This window comes from Austrofundulus limnaeus, unplaced genomic scaffold (assembly GCF_001266775.1).
Source record: "Austrofundulus limnaeus strain Quisiro unplaced genomic scaffold, Austrofundulus_limnaeus-1.0 Scaffold1, whole genome shotgun sequence".
In the NCBI taxonomy this organism is placed as follows: Eukaryota; Metazoa; Chordata; class Actinopteri; order Cyprinodontiformes; family Rivulidae; genus Austrofundulus; species Austrofundulus limnaeus.
Genome location: NW_013952403.1, coordinates 3,635,268 through 3,660,325, shown reverse-complemented (window position 1 = coordinate 3,660,325; position 25,058 = coordinate 3,635,268). Strand labels below are relative to the sequence as shown.

Below are 25,058 nucleotides of genomic sequence, written 5' to 3'. Positions count from 1 at the left end.
GAGCCAGCACTGTCCCTGTTGTTAGCTTTTGTAAAAACGCTCTGTTTACATGCTGACATTCCCTTTTGACATCACTTCCTGTTTCTTCACATGCAAATATCCCAACAACCATTAATCTCAGCAAAATGAAATTTGTTTTGCAATATGTTATCAATGTTGTCTTTCCAAAAATGCTTTCATGTTTATTAAAAATTTTTAACTTCACAGGCACTGCTTCACTTTGTGCAAACTGCAGTTATCAAATTCAGCATACATTTCAGGCTGAACTCCTATTTGTGGCATTTTGTCAGATCAAAAGTCGCTGAAAAGCTCTGGCTGCCACTTAGAAATGTGCTGGCGTGAATCAGAGAAAACAGGGATTTATTTTTATTAAACAGAGGGGTGAAATAAAATCTGGATTCAACACTTCCAAGTGGCAGAACATGAGCAGATGTTAGCTGGATCTCCACTAATACATAAACCTGACTAAAGTCTGAGCATTTTTTTAGAAGATATGCACATCGCACCACCTTTCAGTTTATTTTATGGTAAATTTAATGCAGTATCTGTGGAATTGAATGAGGTACACACATTTTTATGTTTATCAGTTGTAGAAACTTTGAAATATAAAAAAATCTGTTAAAAATTGTGTTCAAAAAGAGCATTGTTAAAATGATGATGATGATCAAAACTCAAAAATGAACCCCTCGTTTAATGAAAGAAAAACCCACAATGATCACAGAAATAACTAGAATTTGACTAAAATAGAATAAAACAATTCTATGAAAATGGATAAATGAAAGTCAGATATCGCTTTTCAATCATACTTCAACATAATAATAGAAAAACTCATGAAACAGACCTGGACAGAAATGATGGTACCCCTGAAAATAATGTCATAGGGTCATGTTAAATCAAGGTGTGTCCACTAATTAGTATCACAGGTGTTTACAGTCTTGTAATCAGTCAGTGGGCCTGTATATAGGGCTACAGATACTCCCTGTGCTGTTTGGTGACATGGTGTGGACCACACTCAACATGGACCAGAGGAAGTGAAGGAAAGGGTTGTCTCAGGAGATCAGCAAAAAAATTATAGACAAGCATGTTAAAGGTAAAGGTTATAAGACCATCTCCAAGCAGCTTGATGTTCCTGTGACTACAGCTGCACATATTCAGAAATTTAAGATCCATGCAAAGAGACTGATAATACAAGTGGTAACCAAAGAGCCCAGAAAAACTTTTAAAGAGATTAAAGGTGAACTTCAAGCTCAAGTAACATCAGGGTCAGATCACACCATCCATCACTGTTTGAGCCAAACTGGACTTAATGGGAGACGACCAAAGAGAATTCCAAATCATAAAAAGACAGACTGGAATTTGTCAAACTATATGTTGACAAGACACAAAGCTTCTAGGACAATGTCCTATGGACAGATGAGACAAAATGGAACTTTTTGCAAGACACAGATGGAAAACTGAAGCATAATAAGAAAAGAACACTGTCCCTACTGTGAAACATGGAGGGGGCTGCTTTGCTGCATCTGACACGGGGTTTTAAACTGTGCAGGGTACAATGAAATCTCAAGACTATCAATAGAGAGAAATGAGCTGCCCAGTGTCAGAAAGCTATTAAGGGTACCATCGTTTCTTTCCAGGCTTGTTTCATGAGCTTTATTTTTAAAATTCTGTTAAAGCGTGGTTGAAAAGCAATGTCTGTCCATTTTCATAGAATTTTTATTTATTATTACTTTTGTCAGAATATATTTATTTCTGTGACCATTGTGGGTTTTTCAAACGAGGGGTACCAAAAATTTTGTCCACGTGTGGATACAATGTTTTAAAGAAATTTGACTCCATTTTGGATAAAAGTCTGACTTACTAAAGGAAATCCATAAATTATCTTTTTATATATATAATTTTTCTCACAAACAGAGCGTACAGAAATAAATGCAAAACTCACAAACTATGAAACTAAAATACCTAAGTTTGAATACACAATTCGATTGACATTTCTGTTATTTTTGTCAGTTTGGCTTTCCTCAAGGACTTTCCTTTCTTAGTTCAGGTCTCGGATCATCTCTCACATACTTCTGGGGTGAAGCGAGGATACCCGAGTCGTCAGTGTGCTGCCTTCAGGAGACATTCACACAGAGGAGTGTCGGCAGGAATGCTCGCTCCCAGGCTGCAAATATTTGCGCCTGTTTACTGAGACTTTACAGCACATTTGTTCCTCCGCTCTGAAAGACCTGAGCGCCTCTCATCTCCTCCACAGAAACAAACGTAGGAAGTGTGAGTTATCTCATGCAGTCACCCACACTCTGTTCCCATCACAGCCCCCCCCTTTTTAGTTGTTTCTCAATAATCAAACCAGATTAAAACAATTAAAGCTTTGCTGTCATGCCTAATTTTTTTATTTTTTTGCTTTTAAACTCAGACAAAACACATGTTGTGGTTTTTGAGGCTGAGCATTTTAGGAACAAACTTTGCAGCTTTTCTCTTCCTCTGGATGACATTAATGTGGCCTCCATTTCTAATCATGTCATTTAACCTTTACATAAAAAATGTTACCAGTACTGCTGCCTTTCACCGGAACAATGTGACTAAAATAAAAAAAAACACTTTGACCCAAAATGATGCAGAGATCTGGTCCATGCATTTATGACTTCTTTGCTGGACTATTGTAATTATTTGCTATTTTGATGTACAAAAAACTCATCATAAAGTTAATACACAATGTTGGTTCTGATGAGACTTAGGAGATAACTCTTAACAACCAAGCTCCGACTTATTGTAAAGATTTTATTGTTCCATATTTTCCAAGAGCACTTGATGTTTCTTGTTAAAAGCGAGTTATTCCTTTTCACTGTCACCAACGTGCCGCTCAGGATGGGAGATGCTTGGTCAAAGACTGAGAGGCTAAATAGACTGTGGCTAAAGAGGAGATGACTGCAGCTGAGATTAATAGCAATGGGGAACAGGTGTAGGTGGGCGTGGCAGGACAGAGGAGCAGGAACTGCTTGTGGAAAAATACTGGGTGAATGAAGTGGCGGTACAGAGGAACAAAACCAAATCTATAATATATTAAAAGTAATCAAAGACATGAATCCTGACACGTTTTGTTCCTTCTTGTGTAGCAGCTGTCTCTAATTCAGTCACTTTCACTGTTGGTCACATCTGCAGCGACATTTCTGACACATCTTCTGACATTCCCAGCATACCCAGAAGATTTTCTCCCTTCTGGTATCATTTATCTTCACCCAAATATTCAGTCCACACTCTGAAGCTTCTTGAGTTCCTAGCAGATATTTGGTCTTTTTCATATTTCAGGAAAGTAGTTTTTATTAGCCTGGTTAAAACCAGCCCCTTGTCCTTCACTTTGAAGGGAAACAAAAATTGAGCGGAATGGCGTAGGAAGGCAAGGGCCAGGCTAAGTTTTCATAAAAGACAGAATGTATTGATTTTATTATACTTGCCACCCAATAATGCTTCTGTTTGTGTCAGTGTATGCATAGATTTTAATGAAACTTTCATAAAGCAATCATCGGATGTACCGATACAACTGATTAACTTTGAGTCAACTCAATACAAGATGGCCGCCACAGCCACTGACCTTAGAAAATACAAGGATAGCTATGACTAAGTCAATTTTACTACAGATATTGAGCTAAAATTTGTCATTTTATTAATTGAAACAGATCCTCAACATATATTGTGAGCACAAACTTATTGCACAAGATCTTTGGTTTTAAAATTACAGTTTTGCCATTATTTATTTGAAGTCCCGTAAAGTCCTGACTAAATTATAAGATAAATGTGAACTGTTTCCCTTTAAACTGTGTCATTGAGAAACAATGTTTAAAATCAGTTGTTTTCCATTAAAACAAATTTGGGGCGCATGTTTTTTCTGTTTAAAATCTGACGTCTTGAGAAATATTGTTGTGAAAAGTTGTTTTGCCCTGTTGAACTAAAATTCCGACCATTTTCTCACTTGATTTCATCAACAGATGCTTCTCTTTTCATATCCAGGGCAAAGACTTGCTTTAATGTTTTTGCAGGAGGCCTAAAGCCAGCATACCGTTTGGGATGACTTCCAGTTCGACTTCTGTCCAGACTGGTTAGATACGAGGAGACATAGTCTTCACCTCCCCTCTGATAAATTTCATCGTAGTCAGTTTGCATTCCTAAGTTCATGTTTTTACTTACTGTACTTCTCTTTTCTTTTCCCCACACTTGCAGCCAAATTTGCATGACATCATTCCGAAGGGTGCTGAAAACATACCCACGAGGCCCTGCAGGAGAACCGGGGACCAAGGGAGTAAGAGGTAACTCACCAGAATAAAGAGTCCATTATTAAAGAGGGGGAAAAAAAGTATTTGCATCAGAAAAGTATCATTCCTGGCCAACGTGAAGCTCTTTGTCATGTGCTGCAGCAACACGAGGACTGAAATGTGGAAAATACTCTTCCTGTTTTGACTCAGTGATGAGGAGAGATTGAGCACAGACAGATGGGAAAAGAGAGATTTGATAAAAAAAAAGGGCAATAAATATTACTCGATGGAAAAACAGGGGACATAAACTACTGAGCTGGAGAGGAGAAAAGGGACATTCTTTCAATCCTCAAAGGGTGTCTCTTTTAAAGGTCTAGTGTCTAGAGCGACAAAAGGATTCCAGTCGGGAGCGGGTCAAGACCCACAGGACTGTTGTTGGAGGTTCATTCCTCTGTTTTCAAGCTCATAGGGCTTGTTTGAATCTCAAGCCAATTATCAGATTAAAAACTCTCACCATCCTGTGAATAAATCCCTAAATTGGTTTGAGAAACTGTCGTGGGGCCCTCACAGCAGGTTGGGCCAGACAATTATTCCAGACCTAATATGTGGGCATGAAAATGACAGAGGCCACACACTGATTCAAATTTATTCATTTTGTTGAGTAAAAACCATAGTAAAAAATGTTATCTGTTTATGTTTGACCTTACTGTTTGCTTAGGAGTTAGGAGTTGATAATGAAATTCACTGATTAGCTGATTATAAACAGGTGCGTCTGAATCAAAGCTGATGTTTTGGCTGCTGGCTGCTCTGGAGCAATCAGGTCTTGATTAATACACTGCCTGGCCAAAAAAATTGCCACCAAAAAATGGTTACACACTAATTTATTGTTGGATCGTCTTTAGCTTTGATTATGGTGCACATTCACTGTTTAGATAAGCTTGTCACAAAATTTATTTCTATCCAGTGTTGTATTAATTTTTCACCAAAGTCTTGCATTGATGATGGTAGAGTCTGACGGCTGCACAAAGCCTTCTCCAGCACATCCCAGAGATCCTCAATGGACTCGGTGGAGTCAATCCATGTGTGAAAATGTTGTCTCATGCTCCCTTAACCACTCCTTCCAGCCCCATGAATCCTGGCATTGTCATCTTGGAATATGCCCGTGTCATCAGGGAAGAAAAAGCCCATAGATGGAATAACCTGGTCATTCAGTATATTCAGGTAGTCAGCTGACCTCATTCTTTGAGCACAGACTGTTCTAGACCTGCCCAACTGCAGCAACCACACATCATAGACCTGAGTTAAAACCAAGTGGCCACTTTTTTTTTGGACGGGCGGTGTACAAAACCATGCTGACAACATTTCCCCATAACCCTAGCAGTGTTTCTCCTACACAGTGGTTAGCGTGGTTATGCTAATTAGCTAATAGCTAACAGCTAAAAGCGGAACACTTTTCTTTTTTAGTGGATTTAATTTTTCACTAACTTTGAAAACTTTGGCAGACCAAGTAGCTTCTTCTAAATTAGTTATGTCATCTTTAAGTCAGCTAACAGCTAACTAGCACAGGTATAAATAGGTATAGAATTGGTAAAGTCTATGGCTGTGTCTCAGTTCAGGGGTTGCAGTGCTTGTAGGCCGCAGGCCAAGGAAGCCACACCCTTCACAGTCAAGGTAGGTTAAATCTAACTGTTGTTAAATGTGACGGTCTAGTCTTTGGATGACATATGTTTGTGTGACCAACCTGAAGTCTTTGTTTTCCTGTTTAGTTTGCTGGCGGCACAATGAATCCTGAGCTTGTCGGGCGTACAGGCTATTCAGATGCATCAGATGTTTTCGGGGTTGTATGGGCCGCATTTGTCGGCTACATGAGAAGGAGCCCACAAAATGGGACAGCCTACGGTGCGATGCAGTGATGTAAGTGGCCTACAAATGCACACTTACACCAGTACCACCAGTCTTCAGCTCAAAGGAGACAAAGAGGTGTGACACAGACTGACAGTCGTCATAGCGGTTAGCGATTAGCTGTTAGCGTCCGCTAATTTTCTGATGTTTTGCGGTTCAGCATTAGCAAACCTATGTTTTTAGTTAGTTGTGACCACCACTGCCCCTAACATTATCCAAGGAGGGCGCCTCGCCCCGCCTACAAAACTTCACCACACCACTGCCTCCGAAAGTTCAGCTACATCTGGAGAGGCAGCAGAGAGCAACTGGATAAGTAAACCTCCTTGGTGGAAGGAATAGTAATAAAGTAACAACCGTTGCTTTTCAATCCAGAAAGGAGGCTCAGAAGTTGTTTCCAAGATTTAACAGTGTCATCGTTTTTCACTGAGGAAGGTTAAGTGGAAAGCATGTAAGGCATTTGTCAGTTCTTTTCCATTTGTGAAAGTTCATGCTGAGGTCGGGCTCAGAAAAATGACAGAGGCAGAAGATTTCATGCAAGTACTGTAAGAAAAGCTGGTTCAATCTGACTGTTTTTGGAGAAAAAGTCTTGTTTCATTTGCAAACTACACTGCAAAACACTGTGCTGTGCATCAACAAATATCTTCTCATTTCAAATAACCATTGGAAGGAAAAGATGATCAAAAATTAATCAACAAAAATTTGAAATACTGAATAGTTCACTCTGAAGATTACAGCTGTTGAAGGTGGTTCTTAAAGCGTCATGGCTCGTTCTGTAAAATGTTGTAAGCTTTATTTAGATGAGATGACAGTATATCAATTTTTTCCTGATAAATACATATTTACAGCCCAAGGAAAGTGTATTTTATTATATTTGAGATAATTTTCGCTGCAGCCTCTATAAGTAAATTTGCTCACAGTGTGAACTTGTTCCACTGGAATCCAGCTACCAGTGATTATAGTTATTAAAAACAATTCAATCAAACTCAGAAGACATTTAATAAAAGTCAGACTTTGAGCTTCTTTAATTAGTTCTCCTCCTCTGTTTCTCCTTCATCATCCTCTGACAGAATAATAAGGACTTCCCTGAGAAGTGGTCAGATGTTGATGAACATGACAGCTTCTTCTCTGGGGGGTGGAAACAGAGTTTTCTGTTTTATGAAATGAATCATGTTGGAAAGTGTGATCACGTGTGGGACAGTCTGGTGCGGAGGAATGAGAGGCTGACCTTCAGGACTTTATGGTGACGATGCAGAAACAGCATATATGAGCTGAAGGCTGAGTTGAGGGCTACCTAGATAAACTAAAGGCTAGTGAGATGAGCTAATGACTACATATATGAGCTGAAGTTACCTAGATGTGTTGAACCCCAGAAATATGAGCTAAAGGTCATCTAAATCACCTGAATGATAGCTAGATAAACTAAAGGTTAATTAGATGCGCTAATGGCTACATACAGTATATAAGTTGAATGCTATTTAAATTAGCTAAAGGGTAGAAAATCTGAAGGGTAGCTAGATAATAAAATAAAGGTTATATAGATGAGCTGAACACCTGAAAAGAGCTGAAAACCAGCTAAAAAAAGTTATCATTTTTGATGCATCTGATCAACCCTACATTGTTTCCCTGTTGCGTTAAATAAATTATAATTGTTTCTGAAATCCACCAAAATGGGCCGAATATAAAAACATAGACCAGATTTTTGAGGAATGAAGAAATTTCTGTCACACCTGAGGTGTGGACCACTTGTGAAAGTCTTGATTTTGACCGTTTCAGCTTGTTGGTGTAACATGAGACCATTTTATTCACACGTCCACAACACTGATGCATTCTGGGAAACCCTTCACACTGAGCAGGTTAAACCTGAACAATTGAGTTAATGCTGACAAGCACACCGAATGGGTTTGGAAATAAAAAGATCTATTACAACCAGGTGTTTTTACATTTTTACAGCCTTCAGGCAGGTGGTCCTCCTGAACCTGAATCTGGAGACGTTTCTGACAAGAAACCATCAATCAGGTTTAAACAGGATGACAAATGGAGAAAAATGTTCTGGAAAGTTTTTATCAGATGCTGTGAACTTTTCTCCCAAAACAGATTTTTAAAGCCTTCTTGAGGACATCATTTATCACCATCACTGTATGTTAAAATATTTTATCATCAAAATGACTTTAGGTTTCACAACACAGTTTGAATCTAAGATTTAATGAGTTTTAATGCTTTAATAATTATATTTTATTACATTATCATTCACTTGTTATGACAGTGAGCTGTAATTTTGTTTTTTTAATTATAGATGCAGTTTGGATGGTACACTTTCTGATCATCAGGATACAGTAGCAGTTTATTTTCAGGTTTGTTTTTTTTTACTTTTTAACATTTCTGCTGTTTTTTTCACATCAAGTTCTGTCTAAATGAAAAACAAGCATATTGTGAATTATTTGCTCATCTGTGACCAGAACTCAGCAGAACTTTCACCTGTTTTCAGTGTTTACGTTCGACTCACCAGCTCTGTTTTTTTTATTAGTGAAACACACCCTAACCAAGGAAACAACAAAGAAAAACTTTAGATAATTTGTTTAAAGTCAAACTCAACCGACTGATCTTTGGCTCAAGTTTCGTACTTTCTGTGCCAACTCAAGAGGGGGGTAAATCCTCTTATCTCCCGCCCTGCAGGAGAGCAAATATTTGTAAAAATGTCGAGGTGACTCTTATCACATATGGATCTCCCTTTTTTTGTCAGGAAGGTTGAAAAGGAGGACAGAAGGAGTAATCCATCAACAAAATGAAAAGAAAAGAGAAAACCTCGGAGACTTGCAGTGACGGTGCAGAGAGAAGACACTTTCTGCAGCATCTTTTATCATTTTCCTCCCTTTTTTTATATCCAGAAAGAATACACCTGACACTGAATCTGTCAGCAGCGTGGGGTTTTATTAGAGGAGCAGGTTGGGGAGGTGTTCCCTCTCTGCTGACAGAGCCCACATTGTGCCAACAGCCTGACTCGTCTTCTTGTTAGGACATTCCTGAAAGCTCTGTCGCGTCTGACTGGGAGCTCTGTGTTTTTTAAGCCCCCCCCCCACCCCACACACACCGGAGTGTCTACCAGCGCACCCCCCCATCCATGATCAGGTCAGGCCCAAACCTCACGGGGCAGACGGATCTGTAAGACTTCTGGTAAACAGAGGTCAAAGGGCGCCGGCTGCAGCTGGCGTGCTGCAACACTCCTCTGCCTGCCGGCTGCAAACTCTGAGCTGTTAAAGTTGGATTTTATTTAATTTGAGATAAGTCCTGGCTCAGATGGTAATTGGAGTGCAGCCGTGCCAGAAACAAGATTTTTCTTGCTTGGGTGTAGCTGTTGGCTACCAAAGCAAATGCCAAAGGCCTGTTATCATACGAGCACATTTAATCTGTTTCTGAGTGGGTGAAGGTGAAACAGTCTCTGATGTGGAGCTGAACTGCCGATATTTAAACAAGTTAACAATATTTATCAGTAACAAGCTTCGTGTTTCATTTAAACTGACGGAGATAACCACGTCTGATCAGTGATGTGGAAAAACATCCGTCATTCAACAAGTTATTGTCAAACACTTGACAATAACATCAATGTGTTTTATTGAAACGGCTGCTAAAAGGGGAAACAAGTGAAAGAAACACGACAGTGACTTCAGTGGAAAAACTCAAAACTGGTGGTTTTATACTGATAATTTCAGATTTTTAGGAAATAAATTAGACTTGTCTTATGTTAAACATGAACCATGATGGTGTGATTCATCCATACAAATGACCTCTACAAAATAAAAGCTGCTGAAGCTTCTCGCATCAAGTATTACATGTTTAGGTTCACAAACTCTGCTGATAATTCTGTTAAACACGATCAAACAAACAACATAAACAGTCTGAAAAAAACCAATTATACTGTTTTTGTTTTATTAATTTTATCATTATTGTATTTATTGTAAAAGTGTTTTTGTGAAAATGTTGAAAACATGATAAAATTTGTTTATATAGCTAAAAGTGAAACTTGTTCAAATTAAAACATGACTAAAAGCTAAAAATAGTAAAAAAGTCTAAAAGTTAAAACTTTCAAAACTGTAGCTATAAGCTAAAACTAGCAGAAAAGTACCTAAAAGTAAATTTTAGCAAAACTTGATAACTCTTGACAAGCTAAAATTACCAAAACAATAGCAAAAAGCTAAATTTAGCAAAACAGTTGATAGTAGCTACAATTGCCAAAACTACTAACCTTCAAAGTCAAAACTAAAACAAACAAATCTAGCTAAATGCTAAAGTTATCAGAACAATAAATAAAAAAATAACAAAACAACAGCTAAAACCTAAAATATTTTGAATGAAACCTGGGGTAAAATAAGCTATAACTAAACTAGCTAAGAGCTAAAAATAGTGAGTTTTCTGAAGTAGGTTCCAGAAAGCACAAAGTATTTCAAGGATCTGAAGGCATCACTAAGCATTTATATGAATAAAAACATAATGTTCAATAATAATAACAATATAAATAAATTACTCAGCAGTCATGATGTCCTGAAGGAGCTGAAAGTTTTCTCATCAGGTGAAATTAAAATGAAGCAAATAAAAAGTGGAGGAAATTATCAACAAGAAAAGAAATGTGAATGTTTATGACTTCTTAAATCTGTCGCAGCAAAATCCAGTGTTAAATTTAACACTTTTTCTGAGTTTATATAATTCTCACAGATTCTGAGTTAAAATTACACTTTGAAAAGTGTTAATATTCACTCTAGTGTTAAATATTTGACACCCACTGGTGTTCTTTAATTACACTGCATACTGTAAGTGCACTTTTAACTCAAAATTGTGTTATTCTCTTTCAAAATTTTTCTAAGTTTTTGGGTTTCCAAAAAACTACATACAGCAGCTTTAATGTTAAAATTTTAACATTTATTGTGTCAATTTATGACACAGTATTTATATTTTTAACATTAGAATTGTGTTTTTTAATTACATCAATGTGTTAGCATTTATTGTTTTGTTTTTCAACACATATAAAGTGCATTGTGCTTTTAGTAGCCTAAGATCAGTGTAATTTAAATACTATAAGCTACAGAGCAGATGGCACTCTGTCTCAGACTTGAAGGCAGCAGTACAATAAAGTCGACTGGACCTTCACACACCAGGAAGTACCTCTCACTCATGGTGTCAATTTGTGACCAATAACACAATATTAAACTTGAACAACTAACTAACTTGAACCAAACAACTAACCAGATCAACTCATTTTTACACTCATGAACTTCTAAGTCATAAACATGCAAACACATCATTCTACAAGATTACCCAGCATCCCTTGCTTTGTTCATGTGGCATGAGGTGGAAGAGGGAGGGGCTTTTCAGAATCAACACTACATTGTGTTAAATAACAACACTGTTAAGTGTTATAACACTTTTAAGTGTTACTTAACAGCGAGCGGAGCTAATTTAAGACAACACTGGTGAAATTAACTCTGTGAATTAACGTTAACAGTGGCTGTCAGTTAACTCAGAAAGTGTTAAAAAAACACTTCACGAGTTCAAATCAACTCTGAAAAGTTTAACACTGAAATTTTAACACTGGTTTTTGCTGTGTATATTTAATTTGATTTCTGTAAATCATCTGTGCCTCTGACTTGATTCATGACCCAGAGGGGGTCCCTGACCCCAGCTTTGGGAACCACTGATCTGGACCATATAAAGTAAGCAGAATTTAGATAAATCCATTGTTATTCTTATGTTAATAATTCTGCTTTGTTTCATGACAGTTTTTACTTAAGAGATGGAAAGTGGTTTAAAAAAATCTGAGGTTCAAATATTAACTTTCCTTTCAAATAATGTTTCATGATCAAACAAATTAAGCATTTTTTTTACACGTTACAAACAATAAAAGTGATCAATCTTAAATTAAAGTGTTTCCTGTCAGCAGGTGGACGCCAGGTGGACTCTAGGACCCTGAGGAGGACCTCCGCATGAAGAGAAAAGTCGTCCTCTGAGCAGATCCTGGTTTATTTCTGCCTCTGGGTTGGAGCTGTGCGGGGTTACAGAGCTCTGCTCATTCACTCCACACCTGTCCTTTTACTCACACAAACTGAGAAAACAGGACTCCCACTCCAGAGAGAGAGAGAGAGAGACCCCCAGAGATTAGAGGAGGTAAAACAAACCTGCCAGCAGCTGATATCATGAGGGAAACCTGGAGAAATGATCCTGACTGGGATGTAAACACAGACTAACCTGCAACCAGGAGGTAAGATGGGGACTTGAATGGTTTTATTGAATATTTAATAGTAATATTAAATGTATTTCATCAATCTGTTTTAGATTTAAAAGGTGGTTATGTGATTTTAAGGGGTAAACTTTAGATTTATCCTATTTTTCAAAGATAAAAACCTCTCCTTATTTTCTAAAACTTTATCAGAACCTATTTATTTATTGTAAACTCATTAAATCAGTTTCTAAACAGAAATATTTAATTTATCATATATTAATTTTAACAGCTTGGTTAATTCAACCTTTTTTTGCCACCTGAAGTGTACTTCTGTCTTCTTCATGTCTCTAATATGAAGTTCTTGTTGCAGAGTTGTGTGGGGCAGCTCAAAGGTGTGTGGACATGCCCCACCCTGCCTTTTGTCAGGAATAATGATCTGTGTTCTTACTCTGCCTTGACTTGCTGCTTTTTTCACTTTTCCACACACACACACCCACCTGCTCTGCTGTGCCACAAGAGCCTGGGGATCCACGCTCAGAACCAGGGGGATCAGGGATCTGGTTTTCACTGCTGACGTCACCAATATCTGATCTGACACTCGTTATTAAAACAGATAAATCTCTCAGGGCATCAGTTCTGTTGCAGTACTTTAAATCTAACCTGGCTTTTTGTTTATGACTCTTTATTTGGTGCAAAAACAACCATTAAATCGCTTGTTTCTCCTCTCCCATCAGCCGAAAGTCTTATTATCCTTTGTAATTTATAGTCCATGAACAAAAGGGCCGTTGTTTCCTCCTCGCCACACCAGATGAAGTTCAGACCTGCACTGGAACGCCGGGGTTTGTAAGGTGAACCTGTTTCCAAAGGCGCTCCGATTTATAACAAAACTGTGAAAGAGTTCAGATTTACAGAGGATTGTTGTTCATCGCCCACAGCCACGAGAGGTGGGAGATGTGAGGTGCCAAGTGTAAAATACAAAATGTAAACGCATTTTCATGATGTAGTTCACCTTATGAGTTTAAAATTATAGTTAAAAAATTCCAGTCTACATGTGTTTTGTGGATTTGGAGAAGGGGTTCGACCGTGTCCCTGTGAGGGGTACTCTGGGGTACCAGGTCCTTTGATACGGACTGTTAGGTCCCTGTAAGACCGGTGCCAGAGCTTGGTCCGCATTGCCAGTTGTAAGTCAGGCTCATTTCCCTGTGAGACTTGGACTCCCCCAAGGTTGTCATTTGTCACGATTCTGTTCATAACTTTTATGGACAGAATTTTTGGTGCAGCCAAGGTGTTGAGGGGATCCTTTTTGGTGATTTTAAGATCACATTTCTGCTTTTTGCGGATGATGTGGTCCTATTGGCTTCATCAGATCTTGATCTCCAGCTCTCAATGGAGAGGTTCACAGCCGAGTGTGAAGTGGCCGGGATGAGGATCAGTGCCTCCAAGTCCAAGACCATGGTCTTGAGCCGGAAACCTGTAGGGTGCCTTCTCCGGGTCGGGGAGGAGGTCCTGCTGCACCAAGTGGAGGAGTTTAAGTACCTCAGGGTCTTGTTCATGAATGAGGGAAGAATGGAGCGGGAGATCGACAGGCGGATTGGTGCTGCATCTGCAATGATGCCGGCGCTGTACCAGTCTGTCGTGGTGAAGCGAGAGCTGAGCTAGAAGGCGAAGCTCTCCATTTACTAGTCGTCTACGTTCCTACCCTCATCGATGTTCACGAGCTTTGAGTAGTGACCAAAAGAACGAGATCGTGGATACAAGCGGCCAAAATGAGTTTCCTCTGCAGGGTGTCTGGACTCTCCCTTAGAGAAAGGGTGAGAAGCTCAGTCATCCGCGAGGACTCAGAGTAGAGCGGAGCCAGTTGAGGTGGCTCCTGGACGCCTCCCTTGTGAGGTGTTCCAGGCACGTCCCACTGAGAGGAGGCCCAGAGGAAGACCCAGGACACGCTGGAGGGGCTATGTCTCTCGGCTGGTCTGGGAACGCCTTGGGATTCCCCCGGATGAGCTGGCCCAAGTGGCTGGGGAGAGGGAGGCTGCTGCCCCCGCAACCCAACCCCGGATAAGCGGAAGAAAACGGATGAATGGATGGAGTTTAAAAATTCCCACTAACATATTGTTATTTAGCTCACTTTTCTTACATTTTTCTCATTTTTACTAATGTTAAATTATATCTTCCCATGAATGTGTAAATATAAATGTAAAAGTCAAAGCTTAAATGTTGTGACATCATCATCCTGTGACATAAGCTAATTCTGCTAAAGCTACTAATGCTGCTAACCCTAACGCTTCTAACGCTGCTAATGCTGCTAACGCTAATGCTTCTAATGCTACTAATGCTGCTAACGCTAATGCTTCTAATGCTACTAATGCTGCTAATGCTAATGCTGCTAATGCTACTAATGTTGCTAACGCTAATGCTTCTAATGCTACTAATGCTGCTAATGCTACTAACGCTACTAATGTTGCTAATGCTACTAATGTTGCTAATGCTACTAATGTTGCTAACATTACTAATGTTGCTAACGTTACTAATGTTGCTAACGCTATAAATGTTGCTAATGCTACTAATGCTGCTAACACAGCTAACACTGCTAATGCTACTAATGTTGCTAATGCAAGTATTTAAAATTTTATTTCAAAATGTATTCATTGAAAAAAAACATGGATGGTACCTGTAGTTCTGCTGTTTGAAGTGCAGCTCGGACACCGGCCACCACCACAAGTTTGATGTCTTGCATTAGCAACGTTAGCAGTGTTAGCTTAAGTGTTAGGATTTAATATTTACGTATATTTAACTTTTGAATTCAAACTTTTGTAAAAAAAAATTAGCTAAATGTCAGAACCGTGAGCTAAATAACAATAAAATATTAGGAGGAAAATTTTAACTAAGATTTTGCATTAAGTGATTTAAATAATGAAAATGTGTGACACATTTAAAATTTAGGTGTAAATTTGGCCCCCCATAATCATGTAACTGTCTGTGCATGTGTTTTATCTTTTAACAAAACATTTAATGAAGAGGTGGAAGAAACACTTAGGAAGTAATCATCAAATGCAGATAAATAACTGATCGACTTTTGGAGTCTAACTGATTCAAGATGGCCGGCACAGCAAAGAGACCTCGGCTACAAAAACAGCTACATCTCTGTGAATGTTGCAAACAAATGAGCTAAAGTTTAGGTTGGTAGTAGCTGAATGTCAATCACAACATATAAATGTCTCTTTCAGTGTTTTCCATGATGTCGCCGTGTGTTGTCTCCCTCGTCACTCACCTGCTACTGCTCCTCCATCACTTCCCGCCACTCTCCCTGTCCCTCCTCCTCCACCCGCCGCCCGCCCACGTGCCGACGCTGGTCCCCCACGCCCCGACGCCCCTCGGCCGCTCCAGCTTCAGCGCCCAGGCTCAGCTGGACTTCACGACTCGCTGCAACTCCAGCTGCTTCCACCGGGGGGAGCGGGAGGAGCAGCTCACCGACAAGCTGGCCTTCGAGACGCTCTACGCCGACGGCTTCCGCACTCTCACCACCGTGGAGGTGGAGGGTGATGATGAGGAGGAGGATGACGGAGGTGGCGACGTGGATCACTTGCCTCGCCCGTTACCCTGGAGGCGGAAGCCGAGGCGAGCGAAGCGGCAGATCTACGGAGCGGACGGGCGCTTCAACATCAAAGGTGACAACTTCCTGTTGGATTACCCGTTCTCCACAGCCGTGCGCATCTCCACAGGCTGCACCGGCGTCCTCGTGTCCCGGCAGCACGTCCTCACCGCTGCCCACTGTGTGCACGACGGGAAGGATTACGTGCACGGAGCACGGAAGCTCCGGGTAGGCTTCCTGATCCCCCCGTCCATCAATGGCACCAAATCCGGCCTGGTTTCTAACAAGAAGCCTCTGGTCCGTTGGGTGCGTGTGAAACGTACCCGTGTACCAAAGGGCTGGATCCAGGGCCCTCAGGAGGTGGGCATGGACTTTGACTACGCCCTGCTGGAGCTGCGCTGGCCCCACCGCCGGCCCTTCATGCGCCTCTCGGTGGCGCCCTCCTCAGACGACCTGGCGGGGAATCGCATCCATTTCTCCGGGTTTGACAGCGACCGGCCCGGGGAGCTGGTGTACCGGTTCTGTCCCGTGGAGCAGGAGTCCAGCGACCTGATCTACCAGCACTGTGACGCCCGGCCCGGGGCCAGTGGCTCCGGGGTCTATGGACGAGTGTGGGACAATGATCTGGAGCGCTGGGAAAGGAAGGTTATCGGGATTTTCTCGGGCCACCAGTGGCTGGAAATCGACGGGGAGAACAGGGATTACAACGTGGCCGTGCGCATCACGCCACTGAAGTTCGCTCAGATCTGTTACTGGGTCCACGGAAACCGGCTGGATTGCACTCAGGACTAAGATGGATCGTTAGCCGAAAGAAACACTAGAGCTAGGGGTGTAACGGGACCTCGTGCCGCAGGATTTCCTGTTGAGTTGAAAACACAAAATACCCCCCCACCCTGCTTATAAATCTGTTGAAATTAGGATAGAAGGTTTAAACATGTCAGACACAAGGACTCCGGGGCAGGCTGCTTCTTTCTTTTTCCTCTACAGCTACGTGCTGAAAGGAAGAGCTGTCCCTGTTGCTCATTTATTTAAAACAGAACTGACTTAATGCTCGGTTCAGGTGCTGATTTATCAACTTTGAGGCTGAGATAATTAAGTTTGACCATTTTGTTCATCCATCTGAGTTTGGACTAAAAGAGTTGATTAAACTTTGAGGTGGAGTTCAAAACAAGTTTGACTGAACTGTTTCCTGAGAGTCTCCCCTCCGCCTCCACCTGTGTTCATCAGTGTGAGCAACTTTTTAGCAGTTTGTTTTTAAGCTTTTTTGTTGTGATAAAATGTCTCCGTTGGAAATCAGCTAAACATATTAAAAAAGGGAGATAAGAAATTCTTGCTGATACTTTTTTATATATTGGAAAAAAAAGTTTCTTGCTTCATGTGAGAACAAATTGGACCCTCAGTAAATCGATGTTCTGAGGTCTGAAGAGACTCGTGAGAAATCCAACATGAGAGAGGTCAGTTAATTTGAGTTTGTGGCCAAAGCTTTTTTGTCCCTCTTAAAACCATTGTTAAAACCTAGCTTTCATCTTGTGACACGAGTGTCTCGTTACACCTCTGAGAGCAAAGAGTGACTTGGAACAATACAGGGTAAAACAGGCGTATTTCTATGCAGAACTTTTACCACTAAAACATATTTTAGATCCATTTAGTGCCTGTTTAAAACGGTCTGCCTGCATGAGATCCATCACCACTGCATCATTTGTCATTGTTTACAAAATAACTGAAAATCACATTTTTACTCAAGTCAGCAGCAGATTACGGTCCTCCACTGTGGATAAAAGTAATGAGGCTTTGGTAAGCCAAGGTGTTGGGGAAACCACCTTTTATCCACATTATTCATTCCTGTCTCAATAAAACTAAACATAAAACTGCTTTTGAACATTTCAGAGAATATACTCTTGCAGTAGACTGATGACAGAAAAAAATTATATTTTTTGGAAAAATGCTTGATATATTTTAATAAAGAGATTTAAGCATCTGTGTGGTCTGTCAGTAGCACTGGGCTGCCCTCTAGTGGACCTAAAATGTATTACAGACTAACTTTTTGAGTCACCGGTATGGTATCGATGCAGATTATTTTGAACTATTAGAAAAAAGTATGTAAAAACTTGTTAGTAAACATATTTACATTTTCTAACTAATTTATCTTTAAGCATTTTAGAAATTTAACAAATATGTATAAAAAAGTCAGAGTAGAAAAAGTCAGTAGTTTAGTGCTTTTTATTAGAGATAAGGAGACGATACAAAACATCCACCATTCAGTTTTCAGTCTCAACACTGATACATCCTTCATGTACACATCGCTCCCCACCACACCATCATATCACCGGAGGCTTTAAAACGAGGAAATCTTGGTTTTAACAAGTACGAGGAATGTTGTGTTTTTACTACATCAAATACTGTGTTCTCTGACACAGGTGGAAAGAAAGAAAAAAAAAATCACTCAAGTTTTTCAAATTGCATATAAAAATAATAATAAATGAAATAAGAATGTATTTAATTATGATCCCACAGAGGTTTTCATACTTTTGTGCAATCGAGAGTGAATTAGTTTTACTACACCTAATTTCAAATTACACGCACACACACACACACACAAAACTTAAGTTTGGCAAGGAAAAAAAAAGTAATAACTGTCAGAATTCAGTGGTTGAAAAAGAAAAAGGTGAATTTTTGTCCTTTTCTCTGCAATCTTTCAAGTGGAACCCAGAAAAAAGAAAACTGATGTTAAACAAGATCAAGTGCGTTTTAAACTTCATCATCCTTCCTCAGCTGCATCTTAACTGTTTTCTTTATGAGTGTTTTGTTCATAAACTTTATGTTGAAAGAACTGGACCAACCGTCCGCCTTTTTAATTTTTTTTTCTTTAGATCAATTGTCATTTAAACCCTAAACCCACCCGCTGCATCCCTCCCCGAGAGTCCCACAAATGATGCTGGTTCTGCTTCTCCAAACCCAAACCTGAATGAACATCTAAACCCAACAGATGTGTCTGAACGGCTTCGATTGAAGCCGGAGAGGAGGGGAGGGGGATTTATATAGGGCGTCCTTCCAGGCTGACAACTGACGAGCCGCCAAGCTTCTCTGCCAGAGTGTGCCGGTCTTTCAGGTCCTCCAAACCGTTCACCTGCCACTCGTGTTTGATACCTGGAACACAGAAACACAGATGAGTCTGTAGAGAGACAACAGCAGGTACTGACAGTGTGGATGCTGCATTAACACCGATGAGCTGATCCTTTTTTCTTCAGTACGTTTTACAGCACGTATCTCATTCTACACTTTTTGTGCCATTTCAACAATTCGTATTGCAAAACTTACAGCTCCTTCAAGACTTTTGGTATATCAGCTATTTATACTTTTTGAGATATTTAGCCATTTTTGTTCTCATTAAAAGTGAATGGTTTAAACGATGAAGATTGAATGATGATGGATTTTTAGTACATTGAAAACAGCTCAACGTACTAAAAATCCTTCAACATCATTCAATCTGCAATTCTCACCTTTTGTTCCGTTTTTTTACTTTGTGCTAATTTGAGCTTCCTTCAGCTTTTTTTGATAATTTTAGCTCTTTCTGCTCTTTTCAGTTGTCTAAATTATTTTTTTGCTCTATCAATTTTTTCTGCAATTTAAGCTACTTTTGACATTTTCAGCTAATTTGAGCTTTTTTCAGCTAAATTCTCCTTTTTGTGTACTGTTTCTGTTTCTTTGTGCTAGATTCTGCCTTTCAGCTACCTTTTTAGCTACTTCTCTGCTAATTTAGGCTTTTTTGGCTATTTTACAATAAACTGAAAAATGTTTAAACATCTATTCCATCTATTCAATCCATGTTTTCTGCTAAAATGTTTTAGCATTAAGCTTTCACGTAGCACTTTTGCAGAAAATGCAAACTCTAGTGCATATCGCCCACCACATTTCATGCTAAGAGTTTTAGACTAAACCATCGGCTCAAAAACTGAAACAAAAGTAATTTGACTCCTTAAATATTGTCTTTGGTTCATGTTGTGCCCCACTGCTCCTTACCTTCAAATTTCCTCTTAATAGCGTCCTTAGAACTGGCGTAAATCATTTTGCTCTTAAGAGGAGCACTATCTGGAGCCCTGTAAAAGTGAGAAACATTTCAGCCTGATGTTGTTTATATGAACGTCATAAAGCAGTTTCTGTGATTATGTCTGTCCTCACCAGAAAATAAAGACGAGGTCCTCCTTCTTTGTTTCCTTCGTCTCGTATGTCGCGTCATAAAGCGCGTACCGGCAGTCGTTAGGGGGAAGCATCTTCACAAAATCCTGGTAGGGGTCCTGAACGGTGGTTCCCACGTCACCCTGCAGGATCTCTTTGCCTTCATCCAGAACGATGTTCTTCAGGTCTTTGCTCAGGCAGAACAGGATGGCCTTCTTCCTTTTCCTCTTCTCATCCTCGTTGGCCTGAGCTTTACGCACCTTCATGTCATTGAAGACGGCGATGACTTCATCTGTGACTTTCACACCGGAGGCCTACAAGAACAACAAGTTATTCACGTGTTGTTGACATACAACAAACGGTTACAAAACTAAATCTAGGTTTTTAGATCTAGAACATTTTACTTGATTTATCAAAACATTTTCAGATCTACAAACATAAATTTACCATTCAGCTATAAAAACAAAACAAAAAAACAAAGATGAAATGCTCTGAACGTCAGCAGCCACTGAAGCTTTTAAACTTCGCAACTTGTGTTTCAGAAACTGTCTGCAACAGATTTGGAGCATTACTGATTTTAACTAATTATTACTGCCTGCTGACAAAATATGAACAATGTTTTTAGCCATGTCTGGTAAACCTTGGATGTATGTCTACAACTGAATAGTTCAAGACGGCCCCTGCTGCAAACTGACTGTAGAAATAAAAAATGGCTCTGATGATTTTACAGATACTGAGCTAAAAACTGATTTGCAACACTTCCTGTGTGAGACTGAGTCCAATGTTATTTTCAAGGTATGACCAAAACAGCTAAAATCAGTCATTTAGAAAGTAATGTAGACTAAAACTCTGGTGAGTGATTTGCATTCCTTTAAAGGCACAGTGTGTAGGATTTGTTGTTTTCAGCGACATCTAGTGGTTGAGTCATCCTCCCTGGTCCTCCCCCCACCCCCGCTTCCAAACGCAAATGAGTTGCTACGGTGTCTCTCAGGTGTCAAAAACCTTTGATGATTCCAACTGCGATGTCTACCAGCAGCTTCAGGGCTAGTGATGTTTCAAGTGGTAAGATTATGAGCTTTAATAAGTAAAATTATCCTAACTACAATGACAGACAACATTACATTTATAGTATTACAACTAAAGCCGTTTTTGACGCCGCCACCGCAGTTTGTCCTTCATGAGCCTTCGTAGACAAGATGGCGGTTGCCTGTGTGGCGACCCGTGACCATGGAGATATAAACAGCTTTTTATAAGGTAAAAATAACAAAACAAGGTCTTTGTCTGCAATGATTAGACATGTTTTTTATTATTGTCATTAGTGATTTTCTCAATTTCAGCTAAAAGAATTGACAAAATCCTACACACTGTGCCTTTAAGGAGGCCCTTCATGTTTTGTCGCTGACAACTTATCTTAACTGTGAAACTTTAGGAAGTTGGTAAAGTTTTAAATGTTTGACAACAAATCAAATATTAGTTTAATCTTGAAGTCTGCTTTACAGTAACGTGGCATTTACTTAAAAAAAAACAGCAACTTTGCTCAAAAACTGAAACCAGTAGTTTATTTTTTAAACAAGCTTCTTGTGACAGCTCCTGAACAATAAATGCAGACACAACAGAGCTGAGAGGGTGTCGTGTGACTCAAGAATTCTCCTCAGCAGAATGGCTCACAAGATACACTGAAACACACAAAAAGGTGTGGTTTTTACACTTTATTGGCACTGGAAGGGTTCAGGTGTGTGAAGGCACCTTAAAATAGTCTTGTGTTGCAATAAAACCATTATTCAGTCAGCTGCACTTTTATAAGATCAGGCAGGAGGAGCAGTGAAGACTTCTTCTTGTACAAAGTCCACTCTGAATACAAATAATAAATGAGCTAAACCAGCAGGTGTGTGCACACTTTGTGACTAATGTTGGTAGGTTTAAAATACAAGTTCCTAGGAAAACAGTCGTGCATTTCATCGATGACCATGTGGGTGAGACTCAGAAACAATAAAGCCTCTGTTTAAATACAGAATATAAATGAGTCACAACTCCTTCAGTCAGGTCTTCTGACTCTGTTTAGACTATCACAAGAGAACCCAGTCTGGTGAGAATAAAACTGTTATCTACAGGCTCTGGGGGAAAAAAAAAACAATGAGAAGGAAATAGTGGGCCTGGAAAGAGGGAAAAATACAGAAACAGCAAACCAGCAAGAGTGGACACTGTGTTTGTTCAGGGCGTTAAAAGTTGGTAGCAGATAACATTTCAGACTAATAATTAACCAAACAACCAATATTTCTCCTATCAGTGAAGTAAACGTGATAATTGGATATTTATTACATGCCCCCCCAAACCAAAAAAAAAACTTTATATTTTTCTGAACTCATTATTATGGCACCAATCATTCTCATGATGACAGCACACGAACAAAACCATGTTTACATTTACATTTCCTGCTGCCCATCATGACATGGCTTGCTACAGTGTTTCTGCAGCTGACATCCTCCTGGTGATCGTCACTATATTGTCACCTTATCTAATCTTAACCATTTATGTCCTCTGCAGGATGCAAGGTTCAAGTCTGCAGTTTCTATCCTTTAAGATTAGAGTGCACAAACTTTATCATGGAGGGAGGGCAGGTTCACCAGCCAACAGGCTCAAAAGGTTTATGGTCAAACTCAAAGTAAATGTGAAGAGGGCAGAGAAGGAATGCACATCGCCTGCTGCCTTTTATGTCAAGAGTTTTAAACTAACATGTTTTGTAGGGGTGTAAGAAAATATCGATACACTGAAACATCGCGATATTTCATTTCCCGATACTGTATCGATATTCTAAAGCCCTGTATTGATTTTTTATTAAGGTTTAAAATGTCAACTTTCCTGCCAGCCGTTCATTTTTATGTTGTAGTTCAGCCTCTGACCACTAGTTGGCAGCAGTGAGCCAGCCATTTGGCAACTCTACCTCTTGAGGTATATGCTATTGTTAAGTGTTGGGTGACCATATTGTAAATTAATATTAAAAACTAAAAGCTACAAAAAATATATTTTCAAACTATTTACTGTCAAATTTAGTCTAATAATTGAAAATATGGATGAAATAAGAAATATGAAACAAATAAAATAAAAATACATACAAAGCAGAACACAGCTAAATGTATCAAAAGTATGTCTCTGTAATATTAGAATTTTCTGAGACAATGAATTTTGGTTTTTCATTTTTTCCCCTGTAAGAGGTTTTTATTCAATAGAACTTTTGGACAAAAAAAATCGCAATATATTGCCTTGTTTATAGTATCGCAATATATCAGGATATATCGTATCGTGACCCCCTCTGTCATGATATGTATCGTATCGCCAAATTCTTGCCAATACACAGCCCTAATGTTTTGATGATGAGGTGACAGTTGTTGCTGTTTTGGTTAAATGATGTGCTGTGAACAACACTCAGCTACTACCACATCAATCCAGCGGTCCATTAGATATTTTGCTAACACTTCAGACAAACGAACAATAACATACAGAAATGGGAAAATAACATTATTGCAATAACAAGGCCAATTTGCATAATTTTATAATATTGGTGTACAAAATCTGCATATTTGTTGTATTGATAGATTGTTTTATGACTAAATGCCTCAGGACAGTAATAACTGTTGGAATGGACACATTTTTATTTACAGTCTGTATAAATTAAATGCGCATCTAAATAAAATAAATGCGCAGCAGCAACAATGAGCTGCAGACACTCCTTTAGCCCCAGCTAGCTCACCCAAAGCTGCCACACTGCTGTTACATAATGCTCATAATTTATGTTTGTTCAAATGTACAGCAAGATTATTTTTTTTTAAACGAGCCATGTCTCAATAAAAACATTTCAGTGCCGTCGTATAAAAACGGTACGAAACAAAATGGTCTTTGCACCAAATCCAGGGTGGGGCCGTGAATGCAGCACGTTTGCGCTAACTGGCTATAAAAGGCAAAATGAGACTGCCCGACAAAAATCACTCATTTTCATTTTCACCATCCGTTTGTTATAAGCCAAGAATTTGTCCGTTTATAAATAATAGAGATAAAAACGGGGCTGAAAACGAGCTGATCCCGCAGCGGACGGTGAAAGAAGCCCCGTGTTTCAGAAAAGACAAAGACAAGAAGAGGAGCTGGGGGGTGGAAATCTCGGCTAGCTCCAGCCGTAAAATGGGTGTCGTTTGCCCACTTTCCCTTCGCCGTTGAGCCACGGCTCTCGGCTGCACCTGCTGCGGGAGCCGGGCTCCCGTGCGGGGATGAAATAACAGAAACACGACGCAGTGAAACCGCAGGAGCGGCGTCATGGCAACGCCGAACCCAAGAGACAAGAAGACGCTGTTTTCCCCCCTTTCCGACACGAAAAGATGGACGAAATGGCGCCAGTTGTTTTGAAGGATTTTTGTGCAACTCTTCTTATATCGCGAAACAGCAGCATACAAGGCGTAACGGCATCGCTAGCCGTACACGGCATTTCTATAAAACGACTACATTGTGCTTTGTTACACCGTTTATAAGCCGCCTCACTTCCACGACAGCAAAGCTACCCGCTGCCAACATTAGCCTGAAGCTAGCTTGTCCTGCGGCATTCCAACCGGCGTGCCTCGATGTTTGTGGCTTAAAAAACAACAAAAATATCAGGGAAATAAACCAACATAAATGACTTATACGCGCGCCACACTTTAAAACGATGAGTACATAGTAACAAAACCGGAATCATTTGACAAAAGTGATGGAAAAAATCCAATAACCCTACCATTGCAGGAGCTCTGAACAGGTCAGCGTCTGGGAGAAAATGAATGGAGCGATGACGAACTGACTGCTGCTCGCGCTCTGCGGGAGCGCGCAGGTTGCGACGTGCTCGAGCCGAAGCGCGAGCGCGACGACCGTAATTCCTGCTGCTTTGTTTGCTTGCAGCCATGAATTGTGTTGTTAA

The 25,058-nt window shown here is 39.9% G+C and overlaps 2 protein-coding genes across 2 annotated transcripts; one reads left to right on the top strand and one right to left on the bottom strand.

Annotated features, from left to right (window-relative positions):
• The first annotated feature begins 997 nt into the window (after positions 1 to 997).
• On the top strand, positions 998 to 17,924 carry prss23 (serine protease 23). Its single transcript, XM_014005497.1, has 11 exons — positions 998 to 1,090; positions 2,040 to 2,268; positions 3,984 to 4,093; positions 4,216 to 4,301; positions 5,859 to 5,918; positions 6,014 to 6,161; positions 8,244 to 8,285; positions 8,443 to 8,500; positions 8,894 to 8,971; positions 12,076 to 12,396; positions 15,582 to 17,924. The coding sequence occupies exon 11, from the start codon at positions 15,590 to 15,592 to the stop codon at positions 16,736 to 16,738; it is 1,149 nt and encodes a 382-aa protein (XP_013860951.1). The 5' UTR covers positions 998 to 1,090; positions 2,040 to 2,268; positions 3,984 to 4,093; positions 4,216 to 4,301; positions 5,859 to 5,918; positions 6,014 to 6,161; positions 8,244 to 8,285; positions 8,443 to 8,500; positions 8,894 to 8,971; positions 12,076 to 12,396; positions 15,582 to 15,589; the 3' UTR covers positions 16,739 to 17,924.
• A 224-nt stretch (positions 17,925 to 18,148) lies between these two features.
• cfl1 (cofilin 1) lies at positions 18,149 to 25,058 on the bottom strand. Its single transcript, XM_014005510.1, has 4 exons — positions 24,879 to 25,058; positions 20,126 to 20,436; positions 19,967 to 20,043; positions 18,149 to 19,093 (listed from the first exon to the last, which is right to left on the bottom strand). Exons 1-4 carry the CDS (start codon positions 25,041 to 25,043, stop codon positions 18,981 to 18,983), a joined length of 666 nt encoding a protein of 221 aa, XP_013860964.1. The 5' UTR covers positions 25,044 to 25,058; the 3' UTR covers positions 18,149 to 18,980.